This window comes from Coffea arabica, chromosome 9c, assembly GCF_036785885.1.
Source record: "Coffea arabica cultivar ET-39 chromosome 9c, Coffea Arabica ET-39 HiFi, whole genome shotgun sequence".
NCBI lineage: Eukaryota > Viridiplantae > Streptophyta > Magnoliopsida > Gentianales > Rubiaceae > Coffea > Coffea arabica.
Window position 1 is genome coordinate 39827426 of NC_092326.1, and position 23208 is coordinate 39850633.

General features: G+C 33.3%; 4 protein-coding genes across 4 annotated transcripts; all 4 read left to right on the plus strand.

Annotated features, from left to right (window-relative positions):
• The first annotated feature begins 812 nt into the window (after positions 1-812).
• On the plus strand, positions 813-1725 carry LOC113709064 (major allergen Pru ar 1-like). Its single transcript, XM_027231812.2, has 2 exons — positions 813-1071; positions 1223-1725. Exons 1-2 carry the CDS (start codon positions 891-893, stop codon positions 1540-1542), a joined length of 501 nt encoding a protein of 166 aa, XP_027087613.2. The 5' UTR covers positions 813-890; the 3' UTR covers positions 1543-1725.
• Positions 1726-3700: 1975 nt separating this feature from the next.
• Positions 3701-4364, plus strand: LOC113709065 (flavonol sulfotransferase-like). The gene is made up of 4 exons (XM_027231813.1): positions 3701-3809; positions 3895-3949; positions 4005-4179; positions 4236-4364. The coding sequence occupies exons 1-4, from the start codon at positions 3701-3703 to the stop codon at positions 4362-4364; spliced, it is 468 nt and encodes a 155-aa protein (XP_027087614.1).
• Positions 4365-9412: 5048 nt separating this feature from the next.
• LOC113708780 (flavonol sulfotransferase-like) lies at positions 9413-10618 on the plus strand. The gene has a single exon (XM_027231378.2). It carries the CDS (start codon positions 9523-9525, stop codon positions 10531-10533), a length of 1011 nt encoding a protein of 336 aa, XP_027087179.2. The 5' UTR covers positions 9413-9522; the 3' UTR covers positions 10534-10618.
• Positions 10619-14941: 4323 nt separating this feature from the next.
• On the plus strand, positions 14942-15834 carry LOC113708781 (major allergen Pru ar 1-like). Its single transcript, XM_027231379.2, has 2 exons — positions 14942-15181; positions 15323-15834. The coding sequence occupies exons 1-2, from the start codon at positions 15001-15003 to the stop codon at positions 15640-15642; spliced, it is 501 nt and encodes a 166-aa protein (XP_027087180.1). The 5' UTR covers positions 14942-15000; the 3' UTR covers positions 15643-15834.
• The last annotated feature ends 7374 nt before the right edge of the window (positions 15835-23208 follow it).

Sequence of the window (23208 nt, forward strand, 5' to 3'; positions counted from 1 at the left end):
GGGTTAAAGCTGAAAGCATTGAGCCCTCTAATGTTTGATTGCCATTTGTGCTTTTCCCACTTTGACAAATGATCAACACTAAGGGTTTAGCTAAAAGATAGTATTAAAAAGAAGATCTTTTATTTTTTTTTCTCTTTTAGAAGAATGCCCTTAAAAAAGAATTATTGGAACCACTTTAAAAAATTACACGCCCATTGAAGTCTATTGTAGAATTTAAAATAAAATCATTTCATGTACCAAAAAAAGAAAAACATAAAATAATTATCAAAAGGAATATATACTGTGTAGTTTTCACAACACAAAATTTTGGAAGCAAGTTTTGCTTACGAAATTCAGTGCTACTAATTAATTCAGATATTCAATTTTTCATTATCAAAAGCGTTTCAACATATTTAGATTTGAATACACTCAAACAAAGGTGAAGTGTTAAATTGGTCAAATTTGTCAATTGCAGAAAACCAATAAAAATTCATGAAGAATTATTATTATTAATTAAGCACCAAGTTAGACAAATTCAGCATTTTTTTCTTTAAATTTGTGCTGCTTAATTACGTAATATTAAAAATTGAATTTTAGCAAATGCTGAATATAACTATTTGGCCACCCAACGAGGACTCACATTTTAAATTTACAAGACTGACCACGAAGTCAACTTAATTAGGATTTCTTACTTGGGTTCACTTAGCAAAGCATAAAGCTAAGTCCAACTTGTAATACCTTCACTAGTTGGATTTAACTATTAACAATTTAACATCCTATTGTTTTCTGTTTCAAGTCAGACAATAACTTCAATCTATAAATACCGTCTCTCATTACATTACTTTGCACCACAAGAACTAGCTCAAGTCTAAACCCTTCTTGAAACATCCCAAACGCCAAATTAAGGCCTCATGGCACCTATCACTTGTGATTATGAGGTCACCTCCTCTGTCCCTCCTGCAAGATTGTTCAAGGCCTTCATCCTTGATGACAACCTCATTCCCAAGGTCTTTCCACAGGCCATCAAGAGCGTCGAGATCATTGAAGGAGATGGAGGTGTTGGAACCATTAAATTGATTACTTTTGGCGAAGGTTTGTTAGTTCTATGCAGGCGCTTAATCATTTTCATAGTTTTCCCGGCCATTGAATATTTATCATTCTACGTAATAGTAAATCATTTATGCACATCGTTTTTGTAGCACATGCATAAAAACTAATGATAAACTTTAAATCTAATCTTCAGGTTGCCATATTAAGAGTGCTAAGCACAGAGTCGATGGACTTGATAAGAACAACTTCACCTACACCTATACTGTAACTGAAAGCGATGCCTTCAGTGCTGAGCTTGAGAAGATCACCTGTGTCATCAAAATCGAAGCCTCCGCTGATGGAGGGTCTATCTGCAAAACCAGCAGCACATACCACATCAAGGATAGCGTCCAGGTTACAGAAGAACAAGCTGAGGCAGGAAAAGAGAAAATTAAGTCAGCAAAAGAGAGGGCCTTGGCCATGTTCAAGGCTGTCGAGACCTACCTCCAGGCAAATCCTGATGCCTACAACTGATTAATGTGCTGCCAACTCCTCCAGAGTCAATCTGATACTTGTATGTTATGGTTTGATGGTGCTGTTTTGTCTGAATGCTTTTTGGAGTCTTGTATGTTTGGTTCAACTATATATTCGCAGTTAAGGCTCAGAATAAAATGCTGCTTGTATTTTCTTGTGAGACTAAATGAATCTTGTTTGAAACTGTGGTTCCATTGTTGTCCCGAAAAGCAATTTTGGTCTCATTTCATCATCCGATCTTGTAATGAAAAGATCTAAATGAATACTAAAAAAATTATTTACTAAAAACCAGCACCGTCGATTGGGAGAATCCATAAAACATCAACGGTGATACAATTAATATAAAAAAAAATGTCCTTATAAAACGAAATTTGAATGACTTGTTTACCATCTTTCCATGTCTTGTAAAATTGGTCATCTTGAAAAGCTCGAAGCATATTTACTACTCTGTTTTTACTTTATTCCTTATCTTTTAGTAAATTACAAAGGACATATTAATCGAAGTTGTATTTTGAAGGGTAAAGTGAAAAGATTAATTAAACAACTATTACTATCAGCATACGATTCGTAGAAATATAGATATACAAAAATAAAAGAAGAGCGACAACTAAGAGAAATTAGTAAAAAGAGCACATTCGAAGCCTAAATTAATGAATAAGAGAAAGGCTCAATCTCAAAAGAATCTAATAACCATTTGAGAACAGGTACTTTATAATCTCGAAAGATGCCGGATGCATAGGTCAGCGTTCTCAAAACAAACTTTAGGGCACATTGGTTTAGTTTTTGTAAAAATTTCATTGAGATTCCAATTACTAGACTGACTAGAAATCAAAATGATTCCCCAAGCCATCCATGCATATAGCAAGAAATTCAATTACATGAGAACTAGCAATTTAGCACTATATAATTAAAACTCATCCCCTTCATTAGTGCAAAATACTAGAAAGGTAGCTTAATTATTGGGTACTAGGCTATGTTTCTAAACTCAGACCGGGCCGACAGGTTCGACCGGTCGAACCAAGAATCGGTCAAGTGTCTGGTCCGAGTTGTACTAAAAAATCAGAGGGATAAAGACTCTATCATACCCGGTCAAAAATCGGGTTTGACCGAAACCGATCGATTTGTGTCATAGTTTTTTTTTTAAAAGGTCAAAGCATTTTCAATATTATGTTTTGACCCCTGGGTTGTTAAAAATTATTAATATATCTCAAATATTTCATACTTTAAAATTGTTGTCCTAAAGTTTGGTGTTAATTTTCAATCAAGTTCATAATTTTAATTCTAAACTTGTTAATGTTCATTGAATAATATAAATTGCTATTTAATTGTTCTAATTTCTTTGTATTTTCTTGTTAAATATATTTGAAACATCAAATATATATATATATATATATATACCTTTATTAATCTGAACATGCTCTTAGGTATTTTACATACAATAGTTTAATTTTTAAATAATTTTTATTTATGACATCATTCGATTCAATTCCGATCGAAGCTAATGACCCCTAACCCCTGTGTTCGACCGAGTCGATACTCGGTCCGAGTCTGAAAACATAGGTACTAGGAGCAAGTTCTCGTAATCTCAAAATTTAAACTCCAGAATAGGTCTACCTTAGGGAATGTGTTTATTTATGAAGAAAACTATACTACTAGACTGTGACTGAAAACCAAAATAATTCACCCATGGCTGCTGGCCATATTAAGTAGCAAGGAATATTTGAGTATATAAGATATGGCACCATCAAGTCTAAGCTCATCCTCTTCAACAAGGTAGAGACCAGACCAGTACTTCTCAGGCTACTATCAGAGCCACTATTGTCATAGCTTGAAAAGATCATTACTACAAAGATTTCCAGGAAAAACCAACAAGAAATTTGCTGAAATCATATCAACTCTTCGCAGAAGAGGAGACGTAGATCCCTCCTATGACTTTTACCAATACCAAGGGTTTTGGATGCCTTTAATCTTCCTAAAACCAACCATTACCCTCCAAGAACATTGCAAGGTCAAACCCGAGGAAAATTTTTTTTTTCAGTTCTCCTAAAACAGGTACCACGTGGCTCAAAGCCTTGGCTTTCCTGTCATAACAAGAGATCGTTTCAACGAATTTACAAAACCTTTTCTTAAAACTATAACACATGAATGTCTTCCACTTATGGAAATTGATCTTGCCAGAGATCCTTCGTACAGAACATCCCAGCTGCCACTTTTGGCCACCCGTATGCCTTATACATCCTTGCCGAAGTCTATTCTTAAATCAGGAGGTAAGATTATTTACACATGCAAGGAGCAAAAGGATACATTCGCTTCATATTGGCATTTTTTAAACAGACTGAATCATCTCCACAGGGGGCCATATTCAAGTGAACCGGCCCTCTCCCTGGAGAAGGAAGTGGGCTGTTCTGTGAAGGCAAGTCAATATATGGACCTTACTGGGACGATGTCCTGGGATTTTGAAGAGCCAGCATCAAAGCTGGGTTGTTCTTGAAGCATGAAGTGTTGAAGAAAGATGAACTGTTTTACGTGAAGAAAATGGCGGAGTTCATGGGGAAACCATTTTCGAAGGAGGAAGAAATTGAAGGTGTCCCTGAGAAATTTATAGGGATGTGCTTTAAAAACTTGAGCAATTTGGAGGTGAATAAGAGCAGTATTTATAATTAGGGTCGGGTGAATAACAGTTCATTTTTCAGGAAAGGAGTTATTGGGGATTGGAAGAATTTTTTGAGCGAGGATATGAGAATGATGATAGATCAAACTACAGAACAAAAGCTGCAGTTTACAGTTTACAGGCTTCACATTTTGATTCGTGTTCAGAATAAGTAACCTAAGGCAAAAGTGATGGAATGAGACAAATTCAAAACCAGCACTGCTGTATTGTTTGGTATCCTGTGGAGTCTCGTATTTATCTTTTGTTGTTGCTTTTCTATGTGCGCGACTCATAATGTTTTCACGTTTGAGTCCATTGAAAGTGATATGTTTTTCATTTATGCTAAAATGTTTTTCATCCTTAAAATATTCAAAACAAAATAATTTATGTTTCTTTACTTTGTCCCCTTTTTTTTTGTGAATGACAATGGGTCATACCATTCAGATTTTAAATTTTAGATGGTCTAATTTGAAGAATCTGAACACATACATACAACCATAAACATACTTATTATAAGGTTGAATTTCCCCAAAAAAAAAAAAGACAAACAATATGAGACTAAGGGAGTAAGAATTGGAGAAATCAGTGAAAAGGGCACGTTTGTAGCCTAAATCAAAAAAGAAAAAAGAAAAAGAAGAGGCTTCACAATCTGATTCCATGCTCAAAATAATAAACCTAAGGCAGAACTGATGGAATGGAACATCGTCCTTGATTTTTGTTTACCAAATGCTCCTACTATCTAAAGAGCAAAAGCAAACAATAATCTGAAGAATTTCAGAATCCTTCCCACTGCTAAGCTGTTTAGTGATTCTTGCGGAAGTTAGTAGACTTATTTCTAAACCGTTCTACTGCTTGATCTTTAGTTGTAGCTTTTCTATATGTGAGAACCATTTATTAGGCATTTCCCGGCAGCAAGCCTGTTACTGTACAAGTATTTTTATGGATCTCTAACACATTCATAAGGTAACAATTTAATCCCAAATTTCACGGGAAAATTGCGCAAAAAAAAAAAAAAAGTTGCTTACACTTTTATCTTTTCCAAAACTGTCCAGGATAGTTGGAAGGAGGTGATTCGTAAACAAGCCTTTCTGTTTGAAGTGATAGCTTGTTTTACTTTGAGTTTTGTGCCCTCTCAATCTATTCATACTAATGGTGCATTTGACAAAAATAGCTCAAAACGGCACTTAGAAGTTAGAACCAAACTATCATCATTGATTTTGGTATTTTCTGCACCAAAGTACATTATTTGAACATGTGAAAGACAAGATAGCTAATAACGTTTAGGATCATTAATGAAACTCCCGATTCCTAAATACCTTGTGCGAGTTGGATGCCAATCTAAAATTGTATTTCAAATATATCACGAGTACATGTATTTTAACAATGCATCAAGGGTTAATCACAAAAAATTCCCACTAAGGTATAGTTATATTTGTAATTTACCTTCTGAACATTATTTTTGCTCACTTAATTCCCTAATAGGCCAAACTACCCTTTTATTATACTAATATTTTTTCTTCTTTCTTTTCTCAATTAATCTTAAATCGTATTTAATTTTGATCATGTATTAGTGGTAAAGCACCAAAGGAAGGAAATAGATTTATTGGAAAATATATTTATATATGATTACTTTTAAAAAATAGTAAAGCAAATACCCTAATAAGCAAAAGTCTATTAGAGAAAAATGAACATAAAGGTGTCGAAATAGTTTGAATGTAAATGTTATTGTAAAAAAAAAGAGTAACTTATTTTGAATTGTTTATTTATGAGGATATGAAATGAAAATTTTCTTTTAATTTCTTGGTATGAAAAATTGATGAAAGTAATCAGAATATAATTGATATGTAAGACTATATATAGTTTCTTAATGTTTGTAAGTTAGAGGATAGACATCTTAAATTTTTGGTAGGATGGATTATGACAAATAAAAGGGATAAAAATTGATGTAGAATTGCTATATGTAAAAAAAAAAAAAATATAGCATAATTTTAATTAAAATTTGATTCTTTGACAAATACAAATTTTTAGAAAGGAAATTAATAGATAGAGTAATCCTTTATTTGCTCAAAATATATTTTTTTAAAAAAGAATAATCTAAGAAAAAAAAAGCCGAGAAAAAAGAAAAAAAATTAATATAATAGAGTATAGTTTTGTCTCTTAGGAAGTTAAGTAAAAAATAATAATAATAAGGGTTACTTGCACTTTATCCCCTTTACGTATGAGCCATTTCTCAATTTAATGCCCAACATTTGTTTTTCCACAGTTTATGCCAAAGACTAACGGTCAACCCTAACGGAGATAAACAGAATAATGAAAATATAGTAATACCCTTAAGAAAATAATGAACAACCCAAAATATCCATATCTCTAGGTTTATGAAAGGGATAAAGAAAAGTTTCCAAAATTTCCCTAGAATAATGGAGGAGGGAAATTTCCCTCCATTTGGCACATGGGACAAAAAAAAAAAAAAGAAATTCGGAAGATAAAAGGTACAAAACCTTTTCTAATTGTAGGTCATCTTTTCTCTCTCCTCTATCAGCTACTTTTCCTTCCATCTTTTCTCTCTCCTCTATCTATCCATGAAAAGTACCCACATACATGCTGGTTCTGAATAAAAATATAACTGTCTAAAACTCTTTTTGACTTATTCATGTATAGAGCAAAATTAAAGACAATAATAACAGATTATTAATGAAAAATTCTTACATTGTAATTTGAGCTGCAGTAAAATCTTTTTCCCGGATTTTCAAATGTCCAAGAGGTGCACAATGGTGCCTCTTTACCATATCCACACATTTTTTGGGGCGATCTTTCAATGTTATTTGAAGCACTTTGTGACATTTTTATGATACTTATAGTTGACAAAGAAAAATTTTAGGAGTTGTTGGATCTATTGAAATGAAAGAGAAAAACTAGGCTGCAACTAGATGGAAGCATGAAAGATAAAAAAATAAGCTAAAAAGCATCAGACATCCCTTTTTTTAACTCATTGAGGGATATTTTAGTCAGCCTAAACAAACGGCTCTCTTCCAATGGCAATTTCGGCATCTTGAAGTTTTTAACGGTGCAATTGCTTAGTTGGACTGACGGAGGGGGTAAACTATGAAAAAACAAATGTGGGAAGGGGGTAAATTAAGAAATGGCCCATACTTAAAGGGGATAAAGTGCAATTAACCCTAATAATAATTAGGGGACGAACTGCAGATCTACTTATATCTTAGGGGAGTTTTTGTTATGGGTATCACCATGTGTCCTAACTCCAAACTCAAGTCTTGGGAAAAAATAATAAAACATTAGCTTAATTTAAGAGAAATACTAATAAGTACCACAAGAAGTAATGTCATCAATGCACTGCTTAGTTGTGGTACTTATTAGTGTGGAAAACTGATTCAGAAATTTCTCAATCTAAGTTATCAACATGGCTTTGTTGATCAACATTCACCTTCTTTCCCCAACCATTGCTATTGCAACCTTTCCCCTTCCCACCTCCAACATTTTTTTCCCAGCAACTCATCTCCTTTTGCTCTCCGTCTTCCTTTTCAACTTTTTCAGTGGTCTTATCTATAGATACATGTACAACATAATAGTTCATACTAGGAAAGAGATATACGTTCGAGTGGTTTATTATTTAGTTTCATAAATCAATTTGGAGCTTTTAATTGGGATTTGATTGCCTTTTACTTCGAAATTTTATTTGTGGCCTTAGGGACAGTCTGGAGAGTTTAAGACTGTTGGCAGACCCTTTCACGTAGCGCATTGTTGGAAATGGAGTTAACGCTAGCCTTAGGGCCTTTATACCAATGTTCAGTTTTACTGGAAACTTGTTACATAGTTTTGGTTGCAGATCCACTGCTCTAGTATCTGATAGTATATTAATTATGGATGGAGGATGGAAATAGCCAATAGGAAGAAGGGTAACAACTGAGGTCAGGACAATGAAGAAGAGTTACAACTTACAACTCGTAATACTCTAATAATGACTATGCCTGATTTTGAAGACCAACTTATTATACGGACAGGTTTCTCGTCTGGATTGTTTACTACTAAGTCTGCTATGAAACTTTTTAAGGAGGAGTCAAGGGATCACTACTAAGGATTGGACAAAGCTGAAATATCTGGGGCAAGGGATGTGTGCCCAGGTTTGCCTTTATACTATGGTTTGCTATTGCAAACAAAGGGATGCTACTAGGGATAGATTAAAGCAGGGGCGCGGATCTACGGTGGGGGCACTGGGGTCCTCTTAAATTTCTATAGTATTCATAGAATTTTGATATAATTTCAAGTGTGTCCTCTGAAGTTTTGTGTATCCATTGGATTATATGCTCCTAAAGTTGGTTTTGATTTTGTCTGTTACTACAGTTACCATAGAAATGGCTTTTTCAGTTATGAATATAGTGAAAAATCGGTTACGAAATAGAATGGGAGACACTTGGATTAATGATTGTTTAGTTGCTTACATTGAAAAAAATATATTTCGTGAAATTCAAAATGAGAAGGTTGTAAATCGTTATCAAAATATGAAAACTCATTGTGAGCAATTGTAAATAATTTAGTTTGCTTTTTGAAATAAAATTATTATTACATTAATAATTTTGAGTTTATCATTTTATATTTTTTATGGAATATATGCATCATTTATACTTGTTGATGAATTTTTTTTGCTTAAAAAACTAGAAAAAAATTTAGAATTACTTTTGCTCTCAATGAGAATTTTTTCTGGCTCTGCCACTGTTTCGTAATATTGAAGAGAAGAGCATACAGCATCTGGTTTTTTGATTGTGCATTCACAACACAAGGGCAGCACTTGGGGATGCTCAAGAACAGAGGCAAAAGATAAAGTCAACACTTATAACATGGGATTCTACGTACCTGCTTCACATGGCATTTTGAAGTAAAAACAAAAAGAACTCAAAAAAATGGGATTCTACGTACCTGCTACACATGGCATTATGACATGCCCACATGGGATTCCACGTACCTGCTTCGCATGGCATTATAAGTAAAAAAAGAGAGAGTAAAAAAAATAACAACAAAGTCAACGCATTTGACATGTGCACAACAACGAATGGTGAGGTTCAAACGCACCCTTAATTAGTTTATTTATAATGGAAATTTCGTTGAGGTTCCCATGAGTAGACAGCTACAGTTTATTTATAATGCCGCTGGCCATATATGGCAAGAAATTCAATTATATAACCGTTGGCATTTTCTAGTTTCAGCTCATCCTCTTCAACAACAGAGTAGAGAGCACAGTCCACCTCTCTTTCAGCTACGTTACCAGCAGCATAGCCACATTTATCGTAGCTTCAAAAGATTTGAGAAAGTAGTCTATGGAAACCAACATGAGATATCCCGAGATCATATCAGCTCTTCCCAAAAGAGAAGGCTTAGCTCCCTCCTTGGACTTCTATGAATACCAAGGTTTTTGGTTCCCTTTAGTCTACTTAGAAGCAACCATCACTCTCCAGGAACATTTCAAGGCTAATCCCGAGGACATCTTTTTGTGCAGCTCTGTCAAAACAGGTACCACATGGCTCAAGGCCTTGGCTTTTTCCATCTTAACGAGAGATCGTTTTATGCAGTCCCCAAACCCTCTGCTTAATACCGTTCCGCATGAATGCTTTCCACTTATGGAAGTTGATCTTGGCGACGATCCTTCGTACAGAACACCCCAGCTCCCCCTTCTAGCCACCCATATCCCTTATACATCCTTGCCAAAATCTATACTAGAATCAGGATGTAAGATTATTTACATATGTAGGGAACCAAAGGACACGTTCACTTCATATTGGCATATGTTACAAACATTGAAACATCTCTCTGCGGGGCCAGATGCAAGGGAACCGGCCCCTTCCCTGGAGGAGGAATTAGAGATGTTCTGCCAGGGCAAGTCTGCATTTGGACCTTGCTGGGACCATGTCTTGGGGTTCTGGAGAGCTAGCATTGAAAGGCCCGAGACTGTGCTGTTCTTGAAGTATGAAGAGCTGAAGAAAGATGAACTTTTTTACGTGAAGAAATTGGCTGAGTTCATGGGGAAGCCATTTTCCCAGGAGGAAGAGATTGAAGGTGTCCCCGAGAAAATAATAGGAATGTGCAGCTTCAGAAATTTGAGCCATTTGGAGGTGAATAAGAGTGGTTTTTATCAGAAAGGTCAGGTGTATAACAATTCATTTTTCAGGAAAGGAGTTGTTGGAGATTGGAAGAATCTTTTAACTGAAGATATGAAAGTGATGATAGATTGCACCACAGAACAAAAGCTGCAGTTTTCAGGCTTCACATTTGGTTCGTCTTCAGAACAGGAAACCGAAGGCAAAAGTGATGGCATGGAATATTGTTCTTGATTTTTGTTTCCTGTAATAATAGTACTGTGTGTTTGGATTGAAAATTATTTGAGATATTTTTACTGTAACACTTTTTGTGATGTGATGTAATATATATGAGATAAAAGAGTAATTAAAAAGATAAAAAAGTGTATTGAAAATTGTAATGATGATATAAACAAATATATTTATTTGGACAAATAATCTCCTATCCAAACACACTCAATTACTTCTTTATATTTGAATATATAAATAGCATCATCATCTTTTTCATTTTGGAACTCACACTCGCTCACTGTCACTAAATCTATCATAGTCACTTGACTCGTTGCCATCTTCGTCTTGTTCCTCAATCTCTTGATTTCTCCATCCATTTGACCAGTGACTCTCTGTACCAACAATTGTTCAGTCAAGAGATCGATGACGGAATTTGATACCATTGAAAAGGATCTTGACTTCTAGTCTTGTCAATGGAGAAAACAACCTTGAAGAGTTCAAAAGTGCTTGATTCTGGATCAATCATCAAGACATTCAAAGGTTTACACCCCAAAAAAAAATATAAAAGGGAAAAAATGAGCATCAGACCAAACATGTCGGAACCACGTCAAAGGGACCAAAAGGGATGCCCAAAAGTTGCAGGAAAGTTTCCTTCGACAAAGAGAGAATGACGTCCTTTATAAATATTAAATACTGGCGGGCGCCGTTACCCGTTAACTATTGCAGTTTTGCCGTCCGTCGCATGACCATTTTGTCGTGGCGGCGGCGGTAACGAGCTTCTTTGCTTGCTGAATTCAGTGTTGCCAAGTTCTTTTTAGCGCTCAAGTCCTTCTAGTTTTTTTTTTGTACGTTTTTCATTTAGCTACGCTTTTTCAGCTTACATTCTTCATTCAAGCCCGTGAGATCTCCAACCTACCAAAATTACTATCTCCTACCGTTTTGTTGAGATCATTAATAGAGCCTTTAAATTGAATAGCACCTTCAACACTTGACAACAAGCAAAAACACGAGAAAACAGCACTATGACAAAACAAGAGCGTCAAACACAATTCTTTGTATTAATCCAAACAACTAAAACCAAATTTGTATCATATAATCGCCTCAATTTGTACATATTAAAGGAATGTTAAATTTGTTTACACAAGTAGATTCTAAAATATGCAACACAACAATTTTAAAGTTTTTACTATCTTTTCCATACATATTGCATGCATTTAGACCCCCAATATAATTCGACATACGACCGTGTAATTTTCACAACACAAAATTTTTCTATCACAATGTCCAAATGTCCATGACTTGCGTATGAGAGATGTTTTTGTCACATTTGAATCTCACATCCACTTATTGATGTTAATTTGAGGAAATACATTTTTAACAACAACAAAGTTTCGAATTTAATCAACATGGCGAGATTTTTGTTTTAATCAACATGTCCTAAGGGTGCGTTTGATAAAACTGAAATTTGAAATTTGAATCCATTAAGTTATTCAATCGTTACTGTCGCGCCCCATTTTTAAAAATGAAAAATAACGAGTGTTATAAAAATGAATCTTGATTGATTTTTGAATGAAAATCAGAGTTTGATTTATAGAAAATAAATAAAGAAAATGAGCCTAAATGGGATTTGAAAGTGCGACAATTTTGGCCCAAATTATAGTTGAAAAAAGGTTTTTAATAAAAAATAGAAGTCGTCACTTGGTATTGAATTAAGGTGTACCAAGTCACCTAAAATGAATTTTGAATAAAAAAAAAAGTAGAAAAACCCTTTTTAAACAACTCCAAGTTTTCGAAAATCAGAGAAAAGTGTTCGGGAGTCACATTTGAAGAAAGGGAAAGCAAGGATAAAATCTAAAACACCCTTTCAATCTAGCCAAGACTAGTTGCGTGATTTAGTCAAAAATTTTCTTATTTTTAACCTAAAAAATTATCACATTTGGACGTACTATATGAATGCAAACCCTAGACCTAATGTATCGGGGTCAACATGTCTCTTCGAATTTTAATTAGTGCAAATCGCATTAATTACGATACCCAAAAGTAATTATTTGAAGAGGTCACGAATATGCAAAAATATAAGATTCTAAGAAAAAAAAAGAAAATAATAATATACAAATATACATGATCTAAAGGAATGCATCATAATGGGAGCAACGAGCTAAGATTCGTGACTTCAATTTTCCCTTTTATAGAGGGAATACGACCATGCTAAGGCTAGAAAGCCAAATTCGTCCATATCCCATATTCGAGGGGTATTTTTCCTATCTAATCGTGCAAATGTACTAACCTAGTTCTAATTCTTAAATGAAATGCAAGGCTAACGTCATGTCTCACATGTAGGGATAAAGGATATACATATAGGGGAAATATGGGATAAGAGATATACATATAGGTGAATAAGGGATAAGGGATAAGGGATGTACATATAAGGGAAATGTCATGCAAAATGATAAAAACCCTAAAAGATAGATAATATGCATGCAAATGTAGTGATTGTTATACAAACATGATCTAGCGCGTGAACGGTCCCTAAGGGTCTAGCGTTGGATTAACCTATATCTATAAGTTCTCACTAGCATTGGACTAGCAAAAAATCGAAACAAAGAGTCACAACTAGCGTTGGACTAGTGTGGTAACGTCATGCATTTATTACAATCAAATAAATCATATAAAACATAAAATAAACAACCCATATTCAACAAATTAAAACAAACAAAGACCCAATTGAAAGAATTAAAAAAATTTAAGTGGTCAACTTATTATTATTACAAATATTAGGGGTCTAAATTAAAATAAAAATGAAATTGAGGGCTTAAGATGAGGCCTACCAAAACCAAATGTTAAACTTCACAAAATGAATGAAAACCCATTTGTTTCAATTAAACAACAAAATACCCAAAATTTCACTAAAAAGTTCAAATCATAAATCTCTCAAAAGCTATTAAAACCTTAAAATTCATCCTAAAATTTACAAGTTGTTTACTCAAAAAATCATATTAATCATATCAAAGGAGATTAACATTTTAAAGGGACAAAATTGATTAGATTTTTTCAATTTTCTGGGCTATAGTAGTATTAAGCAAGAATCTGGGGGTCAAAAAGATTTGAGTATAGGATAGGGGTAGCTGTTGCAGTTCAGGTTGACCAGCAGGTAAGGGATCATGTTGTACACCACCAGGTCGGCTGATGGTGTTGTTTGCAGACCCATCAGACGATTTAGGATGTGTACTCATGTTTACATTATTTCTCAAAACTTGGCTACGCGATCGTGTAATGATGGGGTTTCTTTGTGTAGCTATGTTTGCAATTATTTGAAAATCTGGGAAAAGTCCTAGTTAAATTCTCTTCTTGATTAACTGCTGACAAAAAGAAAAAGAAAAAGACAGGAGTTAGTAAAAATCAAAGTAATTCGGATGCATGTTCTATTGAGGAGCCCTTTTATGCCAAAGGTTGGTCTAAAATGAGAATGCGATCCTCTAGGATAAGCACTATACAATTCATGATGAATCCGATCAACTTATTGATTTAAATGAAAAGCAATTTGAAAAATTTGGCCAATTGGAGTGACAAGAGACATTTATCCTAACAAAATGAGGACAAAGCTCGAATGAATTGATTACTTTGATTGACACATAAAGTGATGTGTGAAAGAGCCTACTATCGAAAGGATTGCAATGTCTCGGCTAGTTGGATAAATAAAATGAGAATAACAAAGCTAACAAATAAATCTAAAAATGAATTAAATAAGAAATAAAGCTAAAAAAAATTAAATAAATGAAATTTTGGTGTCTATAGTTACATCCTAAATCGGATACATTTTGAGTGCATATCACATTAAGTGGTAAGTGAATAAATTATCACTTATTTTTAATAGCAAGTTTTGCCTACGAAATTCAGTGCTATTAATTAATTCAGATGTTTAATTTTTTGGTATCAAATGCGTTTCAACATATTTAGATTTGAATACACTAAATTTAAGTGCTGAATTGAATTATCAAACAAAGGTGAAGCCTTAAATTTCTCAAATTTGTCAATTGCAAAAAGCCAATAAAAGTTCATGAAGAATTATTATTATTATTATTATTAAGCACCAAGTTAGACAAATTCAGCATTTTTTTTCTTTAAATTTGTGCTGCTTACGTAACATTTAAAAATTGAATTTTAGCAAATGCTTAATATAACTATTTGGCCACCCAATGAGGACTCACACTTTAAATTTGCAAGACTGACCACGAAGTCAACTTAATTAGGATTTCTTACTTTGGTTCACTTAGCAAAGCATAAAGCTAAGTCCAACTTGTAAATACCCTCTCTAGTTGGATTCAACTACTAACAATTTAACATCGTATTGTTTTCTGTTTCAAGTCAGACAATAACTTCGATCTATAAATACCGTCTCTCACTACATTACTTTGCACCATAATTCCTCCACAAGAACTAGCTCAAGTCTAAACCCTTGTTGAGATATCCCAAACGCCAAATTAAGGCATCATGGCACCTATCACTTGTGATTATGAGGTCACCTCCTCTGTCCCTGCTGCAAGGTTGTTCAAGGCCTTCATCCTTGATGACAACCTCATTCCCAAGGTCTTTCCACAGGCCATCAAGAGTGTCGAGATCATTGAAGGAGATGGAGGTGTTGGAACCATTAAATTGATTACTTTTGGTGAAGGTTAGTTAGTTCTACACATGCACTTAATCATTTTCAGGTCATTGAATATTTATCATTCTACGTAATAGTAAATCATTTATGCACATCGATTTTGTAGTGCATGCATCAAAACTAATGATAAACTTTAAATCTTATCTTTAGGTTGCCATATTAAGAGTGCTAAGCACAGAGTCGATGGACTTGATAAGAACAAATTCACCTACACCTATACTGTAACTGAAAGCGATGCCTTCAGTGCTGAGCTTGAGAAGATCACCTGTGTTATCAAAATCGAAGCCTCCGCTGATGGAGGGTCTATCTGCAAAACCAGCAGCACATACCACATCAAGGATAGCGTCCAGGTTACAGAAGAACAAGCTGAGGCAGGAAAAGAGAAAATTAAGTCAGCAAAAGAGAGGGCCTTGGCCATGTTCAAGGCTGTCGAGACCTACCTCCAGGCAAATCCTGATGCCTACAACTGATTAATGTGCTGCCAACTCCTCCAGAGTCAATCTGATACTTGTATGTTATGGTTTGATGGTGCTGTTTTGTCTGAATGCTTTTTGGAGTCTTGTATGTTTGGTTCAACTATATATTCGCAGTTAAGGCTCAGAATAAAATGCTGCTTGTATTTTCTTGTGAGACTAAATGAATCTTGTTTGAAACTGTGGTTCCATTGTTGTCCCGAAAAGCAATTTTGGTCTCATTTCATCATCCGATCTTGTAATGAAAAGATCTAAATGAATACTAAAAAAATTATTTACTAAAAACCAGCACCGTCGATTGGAGAATCCATAAAACATCAACGGTGATACAATTAATATAAAAAAAATGTCCTTATAAAACGAAATTTGAGTGACTTGTTTACCATCTTTCCATGTCTTGTAAAATTGGTCATCTTGAAAAGCTCGAAGCATATTTACTACTCTTTTTTTACTTTATTCCTTATCTTTTAGTAAATTACAAAGGACATATTGATCGAAGTTGCATTTTGAAGGGTAAAAGTGAAGAGATTAATTAAGCAACTATTACTATCTGCATACGATTCGTAGAAGTATAAGTGGAGTGACAATTAAGAGAAATTAGTAAAAAGGGCACGTTCGAAGCCTAAATTAATGAATAAGAGAAAGGCTCAATCTCAAAAGAATCTAATAACCATTTGAGAACAGGTACTTTATAATCTCGAAAGATGCCGGATGTATAGGTCAACATTCTCAAAGCAAACTTTAGGGCACATTGTGTTAGATTAGCAATTTAGCACCATATAGTTTAAGTTCATCCTCTTCATTAGTGCAAAATACTAGAAAGGTAACTTCTAAGTACTAAGAGCAAGTCTTCGTAATCGATCTCAAAACTAAAAAGCCGGAATAGGTCTTACCTAATTAAAATATGTTTTTATTCAGGATATATTATTTATAACCTACTATAATTTTATGTAATACCAGATGACCTCTCTAACGTTTCAAAATAGTCACATAACCTCTCTATGGTTTTATGTAAAGTAGAAAATGTACGGAATGTACAATTAGTCACGGCGTTCATACCAAATGCTGTCTAAAAGCATGTGTGACAAAATTTTAATCTCCATACAACCTCCTTATGGTTTGTATAAATATCTACTTTATCCCTCTATAATTTTTGCTTTTATCCACATAATTTCCCTGCACTTTTATACAAGACAGTTAAGTCATCGATTGATTCAACATTTAAGTAAGGGTGATATTGGTATTTTAATTAACAACATTGTATATGCTATTTTTTTTTTCAAAATTTCATTTTACATAAAACCATAGGGGTGAGGTAGATTTTTTTGAAATGTTAAAGGGGTCATGTGGCAATAGACAAAATCACAGAGGGGTTATATGTAATTTACCCTTTATAAAATAATCCGGTTGATGTGACTTGTTTACTTTCAGAGCATCGGAATTCATTATACAAAAAAATAATAATAATAAAGAAATAGAGTCAACAATACGAGGTTCATGTAAAACTGAAATGTGGGAAACTTCATGCTTATATGGGGAGTATTTTTGGTGCAATCATGACAACTAAAACCAAATTTGTATCATATAATCGCCTCAATTTGTATATATTAAAGGATTGTTAGATTTGTTTACACAAGTAGATTCCAAAAATGTGGCAGAAAAAAGTTTCTACTATCTTTTCCATACATATTGCATGCCCCTAATATAATTCAACACTTACAAGTGGCAAGAAAAAAGACTAGTTCTATTTTCAAACTCCCATATATATATGTACATATATACATACACACATATGATTATGTATGTGTGTCTACAAGCTCTTTTTACCTTTTTAGCTAGTATTCAATGTTTTTATTGTTTAATATTTCATAAATTAAAAATACTACTTTAGGCAATAAGTTGCTTTTAGTATTTCATATTGAGCATCTTCATTTGGTTTATTGAAATATTGTGAAATAATACCATTTCACATTCATAAAATTTTCGAAGTTTCATCAATCCAAAGTAAATAGCGTTACGCCTAATTGGAAAACATAATACAAATTTAAAGATATCTGCTTCTCAATTTTCTTCTTACATTTTCCTTACATTTTTAACTGCTAGTATCATTTTATCATCCTTAAAATAGGGACGGAAGGAATCAGCCGACATCAAACCTCTGGAAGAATAAACTGGTATGCAGGAGCCGCCGTTGTCCTTCTTGTTGATTGATTCAAGGTTTGCAAACAAAATCTGGCCGTTAGGAGGTTGCCAATAGATACCATACCGAAACAACTTCCTGATTCTACAGGCCAATAGATAGTATGCCTATTCCACTTTGGGATCATACCAGAATAATTTTCTGATACCACAGTAGAATAACTTGTTAATCATCTAGAGTTCATGTCATCGTTAGTTGCAAGAAAAGAGAGAGCCAAGCATCCATTAAATTGTGCTAACCGATGGAACCTGAATGAAAAGCTGGATATCCTATTGGAGCCACAACCAAGGCATTCAAACATGTTTTTTTTTAGATCAAAACGATAGAGCGTACATCCACGATCAAGTCCTGGGAGAAAACTGTCAACCAAGAAACTCTGCGTCTCAAACATTAAAGGTGAAAGTAGTTCAGGATCCGCATCTACATCAATCAGCTTTCTCCAGGAAGAATCACAGCCTAGAGTAAGAATGTCGCAGACCTTGTAATAATAGGCAGATTCCCCCCATAGGGACAGGGATGATGAATTTCTTACCACATGATGAAGCTCTTGAAGTAGGTTTTTGATTAACAGGGTGAGGATGCTGCAATACTACAACGACGCAAAGTTCGCAATGTTCCTTGATTTTATTCGTTTGCTCCATGACCGACATGTATTACATAAAAATACTATCGTACCCTGGTACTTGCAAGGATCAAATTTGGCTAACAGGAAGCTGCGATCAAGCTGAACCATCAGCCTTCTTTCTGAGCATTTTCTGACCATATTTCCAGTCATTAGAAAGGCTTCTTGTTTTCTGCACTTTCCTGGGGTACAGTAGAGAAATTTTCATTCAAAAACCATTGAGGAAAAACAACTCCAAATCCGTCGAATTTAGGCCCCATGTCGGGAAGTCATCAGCCCTTTGAAGAAATTTTGCAGCAAAAAACTGAGCTTCCACTGTGATTTTCACGTGTTTGGGTTCGTTTATTTTACAGTGTAATGCATTGTTTTGCCAAAGGTAATCTTTTTTCATCTTATTCTATTAAAAAAAAAAAAAGTTAAAATCTTGCTGCGGTGTTCGTTGTTAGTTTTCTGCTTCCTTCTATCGTTTTCCCCTTCATTTTGCATGTTGTTAGCCTGGATTTTGTCCCATAATATCATGTTCATATGTTTAGGTTTGGTGTTAATGAAGCATGGTGTGCTTTGAAATCATCCGGTGTGATGTTTTGATGAATCATGCTTCCTGGTTGCTAAACTACCAAAGCATCAGAATGATTCGAACCAGATGCATGGAGATTTTGGAAATTTTCATTTTTGACCCCCAACCTTATATATAAATAATCTCACTGTGGCCCAAAATCTGTAAAATGTGACTCAATTTTACCCCTTTTAAGTTTCAATCGTCTTTTGTATGTTTTAAGTATGTTTTTAAGCATTTGATTTCTAGATTTTGGGGCATGAATAAAGCTTAATGATTTTTTCAGTTAGGTTAATACCGTGTTGGGTTAGATTCTTGGGTTAAGGATAATTTTAGTTGGGTTTTGTTGTTTTTTCTTTGGGTTTTGGCATTGGGTTAGAAAGTTAAAGCCCAACCCTTTTGATTGTTTTTCTTTGCTTGGTAAAAGGCAGGCCAGCCTACCTTGAGGCATTTCTTTGCTTATTCTTGAGGCTTTTCGTCCGGCCCAAATAAATGTTGAAAAAGGCCCAAGTGGCCTTTCAAGTAAATTGCAATCTAGTCCCTGTAATTTTGAGTAATTTCATTATGACCCTAACAACTTTAGATTTCTTTTAATTAGTTCCCTAATTTAATTGTAATTTGGTTCCTAAACTTTATTTTTATTTGACTTTGACTCCAATTTTTGTAATAATTTATAATTTGATTCTAAAAACTTTCTCAATTTTTGCAATTGGATCTCTCACAGTTTTGATTTCTTAAATATAAGTTGTTTATCTTCTTTAATTGTTAATTATATTTCATTTAAATGCTTTAATTAGTAGATTTCATAGTTATTTGTACTTCTTTATAATTTATTTGTTAATTAAATTGGTGTCTTGACCTTTTTGTTGATTTTGGAGTATAAATAGGACAAATTCTACCCTATTTAACCACTACTTCAAGGGAGGTACCTTCTAGTATTATTTTAAATTCTCTTATGTGCTTCTATGTGCCTTTTATATGTGATTGTATGTTTCGTGTGTTTTTTTCCTTGTATTTTTTCGTTTTATTCTTTTTAAAATTTTATTTATTATATTTAATTTTTGATGATTATTTGAGAGGCATTTAAATGCCAAATTGTAATAGATAAATGTTCAAGACATGTATTTAGTTAGGCTATGTAATATATAGGTTTCAATTTTGTCAAAAATATAATTAGTTAGATAAATGTAACAATTATGTTATTATTTTTTTAATTTCTCCCTTTAGATTGTAATTAGGGCCACAAATGTATTAGTTAGATCCTTATATGCATTTCTTTACTTGTGTGCTTGCATGTTTGTGTACTTAAGTGTTTACTCACTTTATTTAGGACCTTTGCATCTAAATATCATGCCTACGTGTTATGTGCTCTATGTGCTTTACATATTTATTTGCTTTAATTATGTTTTATATGATTTATTTGTTTATAATAAATGTATGATGTCACCACACTAGTCCAACGCTAATTATAACCTTTTTCCTCATTTTCTCACTAATTCAATGCTAGTGAAGACTTGTAAAAATGGGTTAATCCAATTCTAGACCCGTTAAGCCTTTTTCGTGCTAGATTCACATTTTTTGTGTGACATCATCACATTTCATACATGTTTTTCATTTTTAGGATATTTTCTCATCTTGCATGATATTTCTTTTATATATTATCTCTCTTATTCCTATGTGCCCGAAGCATAACATTTGGATGTGCATTCTATTTAGGAAATTAAAAATAAGTTAATTCATTTGTTTGACTAGGTTAGGAGGGTGACCCTTCAAAATATGGAAAATGAACAAGTATGGCTTTTTAGCCTTAACACGCTCTCATCCCCTCTATAAAAGGGAAAATTGAATCATGAATTTTAGTCTCTCGTACTCGTATGTTGCATTCCTCTTCTCTAGATCATGAATATATATATATATATATATATATATATATATATATATATATATATATATATATTATAATTTCTTTTTGAGTCCCATCTTTTGCATTTTTCGTGACCTCTTCTAAGAATCATTTTTGGGTCTCACAATTAATGTGATTGGCACCAATTAAGTTTTGAAGAGACATCTTATCCCTTTCAATACTCCCTAGGTCTAGATTTGCATCCATGAAGAAACATCCTAATGTGATAAGTTTATAGGTTGGATTAAAAAAATTTTTAACTAAATCTTGCAACTAACATTGGTTAGGTTGAAAGGGTACCTTAGTTTTGAACCTATCAAAACTTTGTTTTTCCTTCTTTCAACCGTAACTCCCGAACCCTTTTCTTTTGTTTTCAAAGATTTGGAATCATTTAAAAGGGGTTTTATTTATTATTTATTATTTTAAAAATATATTTTGGGTGACTTGATACACCTAAACTCCATTCAAGTGGCGACTCCTATTTTTTTAAAAACCTTTTTTAGATTACTATTGTGGGCCTAAACAGTTGCATATTTTAAGTTCTATATTAGGCCTTTTTTCTTTATTTATTCTCTAAAATAAAAAACTAATTTCAAATAAAAATTAATTAAAAAATTCATTCTTTCAACCATAAATTTTATTTCAAAAAATGGGGCACGACATTTGATAGACGATTTTGTTGAAATTCACATATTAATTAGGAATAATTGGTCATTATAATTAATAAATTTAGTTATACACTCATATCCTGTAAATGTTCTCTTAGATAATCTAAAAACTAATCTCCATATCTATTGAAAACTAATTAAATGCGTTCAAGCCGAGCAAGCAAAGTTCTGAGGAGAAAAAAAAAAACAAAATCTCTATAAACTCAAGCTTGATCTTTTATGTACGTTGATATCTAAAATACAGCAATGAATCTTCTATCCCACTTTTTATTATATGATTATTTCTCCTTCATAAACATCATAATTTAGTTTTTTTTTTATTTTCTTAATAGTCAATAACTATTGAGTGAGTAAAAAACAACACATAATTTCCTGGCTTTCTTTGTTGCTTAGAGGTGATATCATCCTTTTGTTTATAAGTAGGAATAACAACACTTGAAATATTAACAACCATGAATTGCATGAACAAACCTTTTGTTTTTCTCACAGAAAAAAAAAGCCTAACCCTGCAGTAGTAGAAGGTAGCAACAATAACAACATCAGTTGATTCTCTTGTTAATTTGAATTCCATATGTAATTCTTGAATATATAGACATTTGCGATTGCAAGACAGATGATATGCTACATTTTTTTTTTTTTGGCCTTTTTAAGTTCTATTCTCTTTATTTTTTTTCCTCACTTTTGTCCATTCATTTGTACTTTTAAAAGATCAAGAGTTTTTTTTTTTTTCCCTTTTTGCTGCCATTCTAAAGAATATTAGTAACAAAAATCAACCAATTTGCATCTCCCATTTTCTTGATTTACTTCGAAGTATGATCTATCTAAATCCTTACCTCTTTTTAGTTGGTTAAAATACCTAAATTGACTATTTTGCCAATACAAGTAAAATAGACAAAATTGAAAAAAAAAAAACACAAGCACATGCGTAGCAAGCGGTGGTGGCAAATTAAAGGGTGATAGCTGATTGGTGTGTTGAAGCCCTAAGACCAAAAGCCCCACAACGCCAAATAAGAATTCAAAAAGAGGCGGTTTAGTCACATTTACCTAGCTTGAAAATATCTCAAACGCAAATTTCTTTACAATTTGCATTAAAAACAAAAAACAGTTTTTGCGCTTAGTATATTGTTTGGTTTCCTTGTTTTTCCTTAAGAATTGATTTATATCAACCTGATTTCATTCCCCAATCTGATTTTATTTCATAAGAAAACTTAAATGCAATAAAATTCACCTCTTTTTTTTTTTTTTTTAATCAAAGGATTCAAATTCGAGATCTTACATTTACACTCTCCCTGAATAAACCAACCCTTCTTCCTTTCCATATTATTACGCAAGCAATTTCAAATCATCAAATCCAACCTGCTCATTATTGATATTATGCAAGTACTAGCAAAATCATCAAATCCAATCTTCTCTTTTAATAGGTATTGATTATTTATATTTTTTTTTTTGAAAGTTTTTGGTTGAAACCATTTTTCTATTATTCAAGATTATGTAGGTCTTTGTTCCCCCGGTTGGATAGTTTCCCTCTGTAACTTAATCGTCTAACAATAATCATAACTTAATCGTCTAACAATAATCATCTATAGTACATGGGGCTTATTTCCGGTTTTTTTT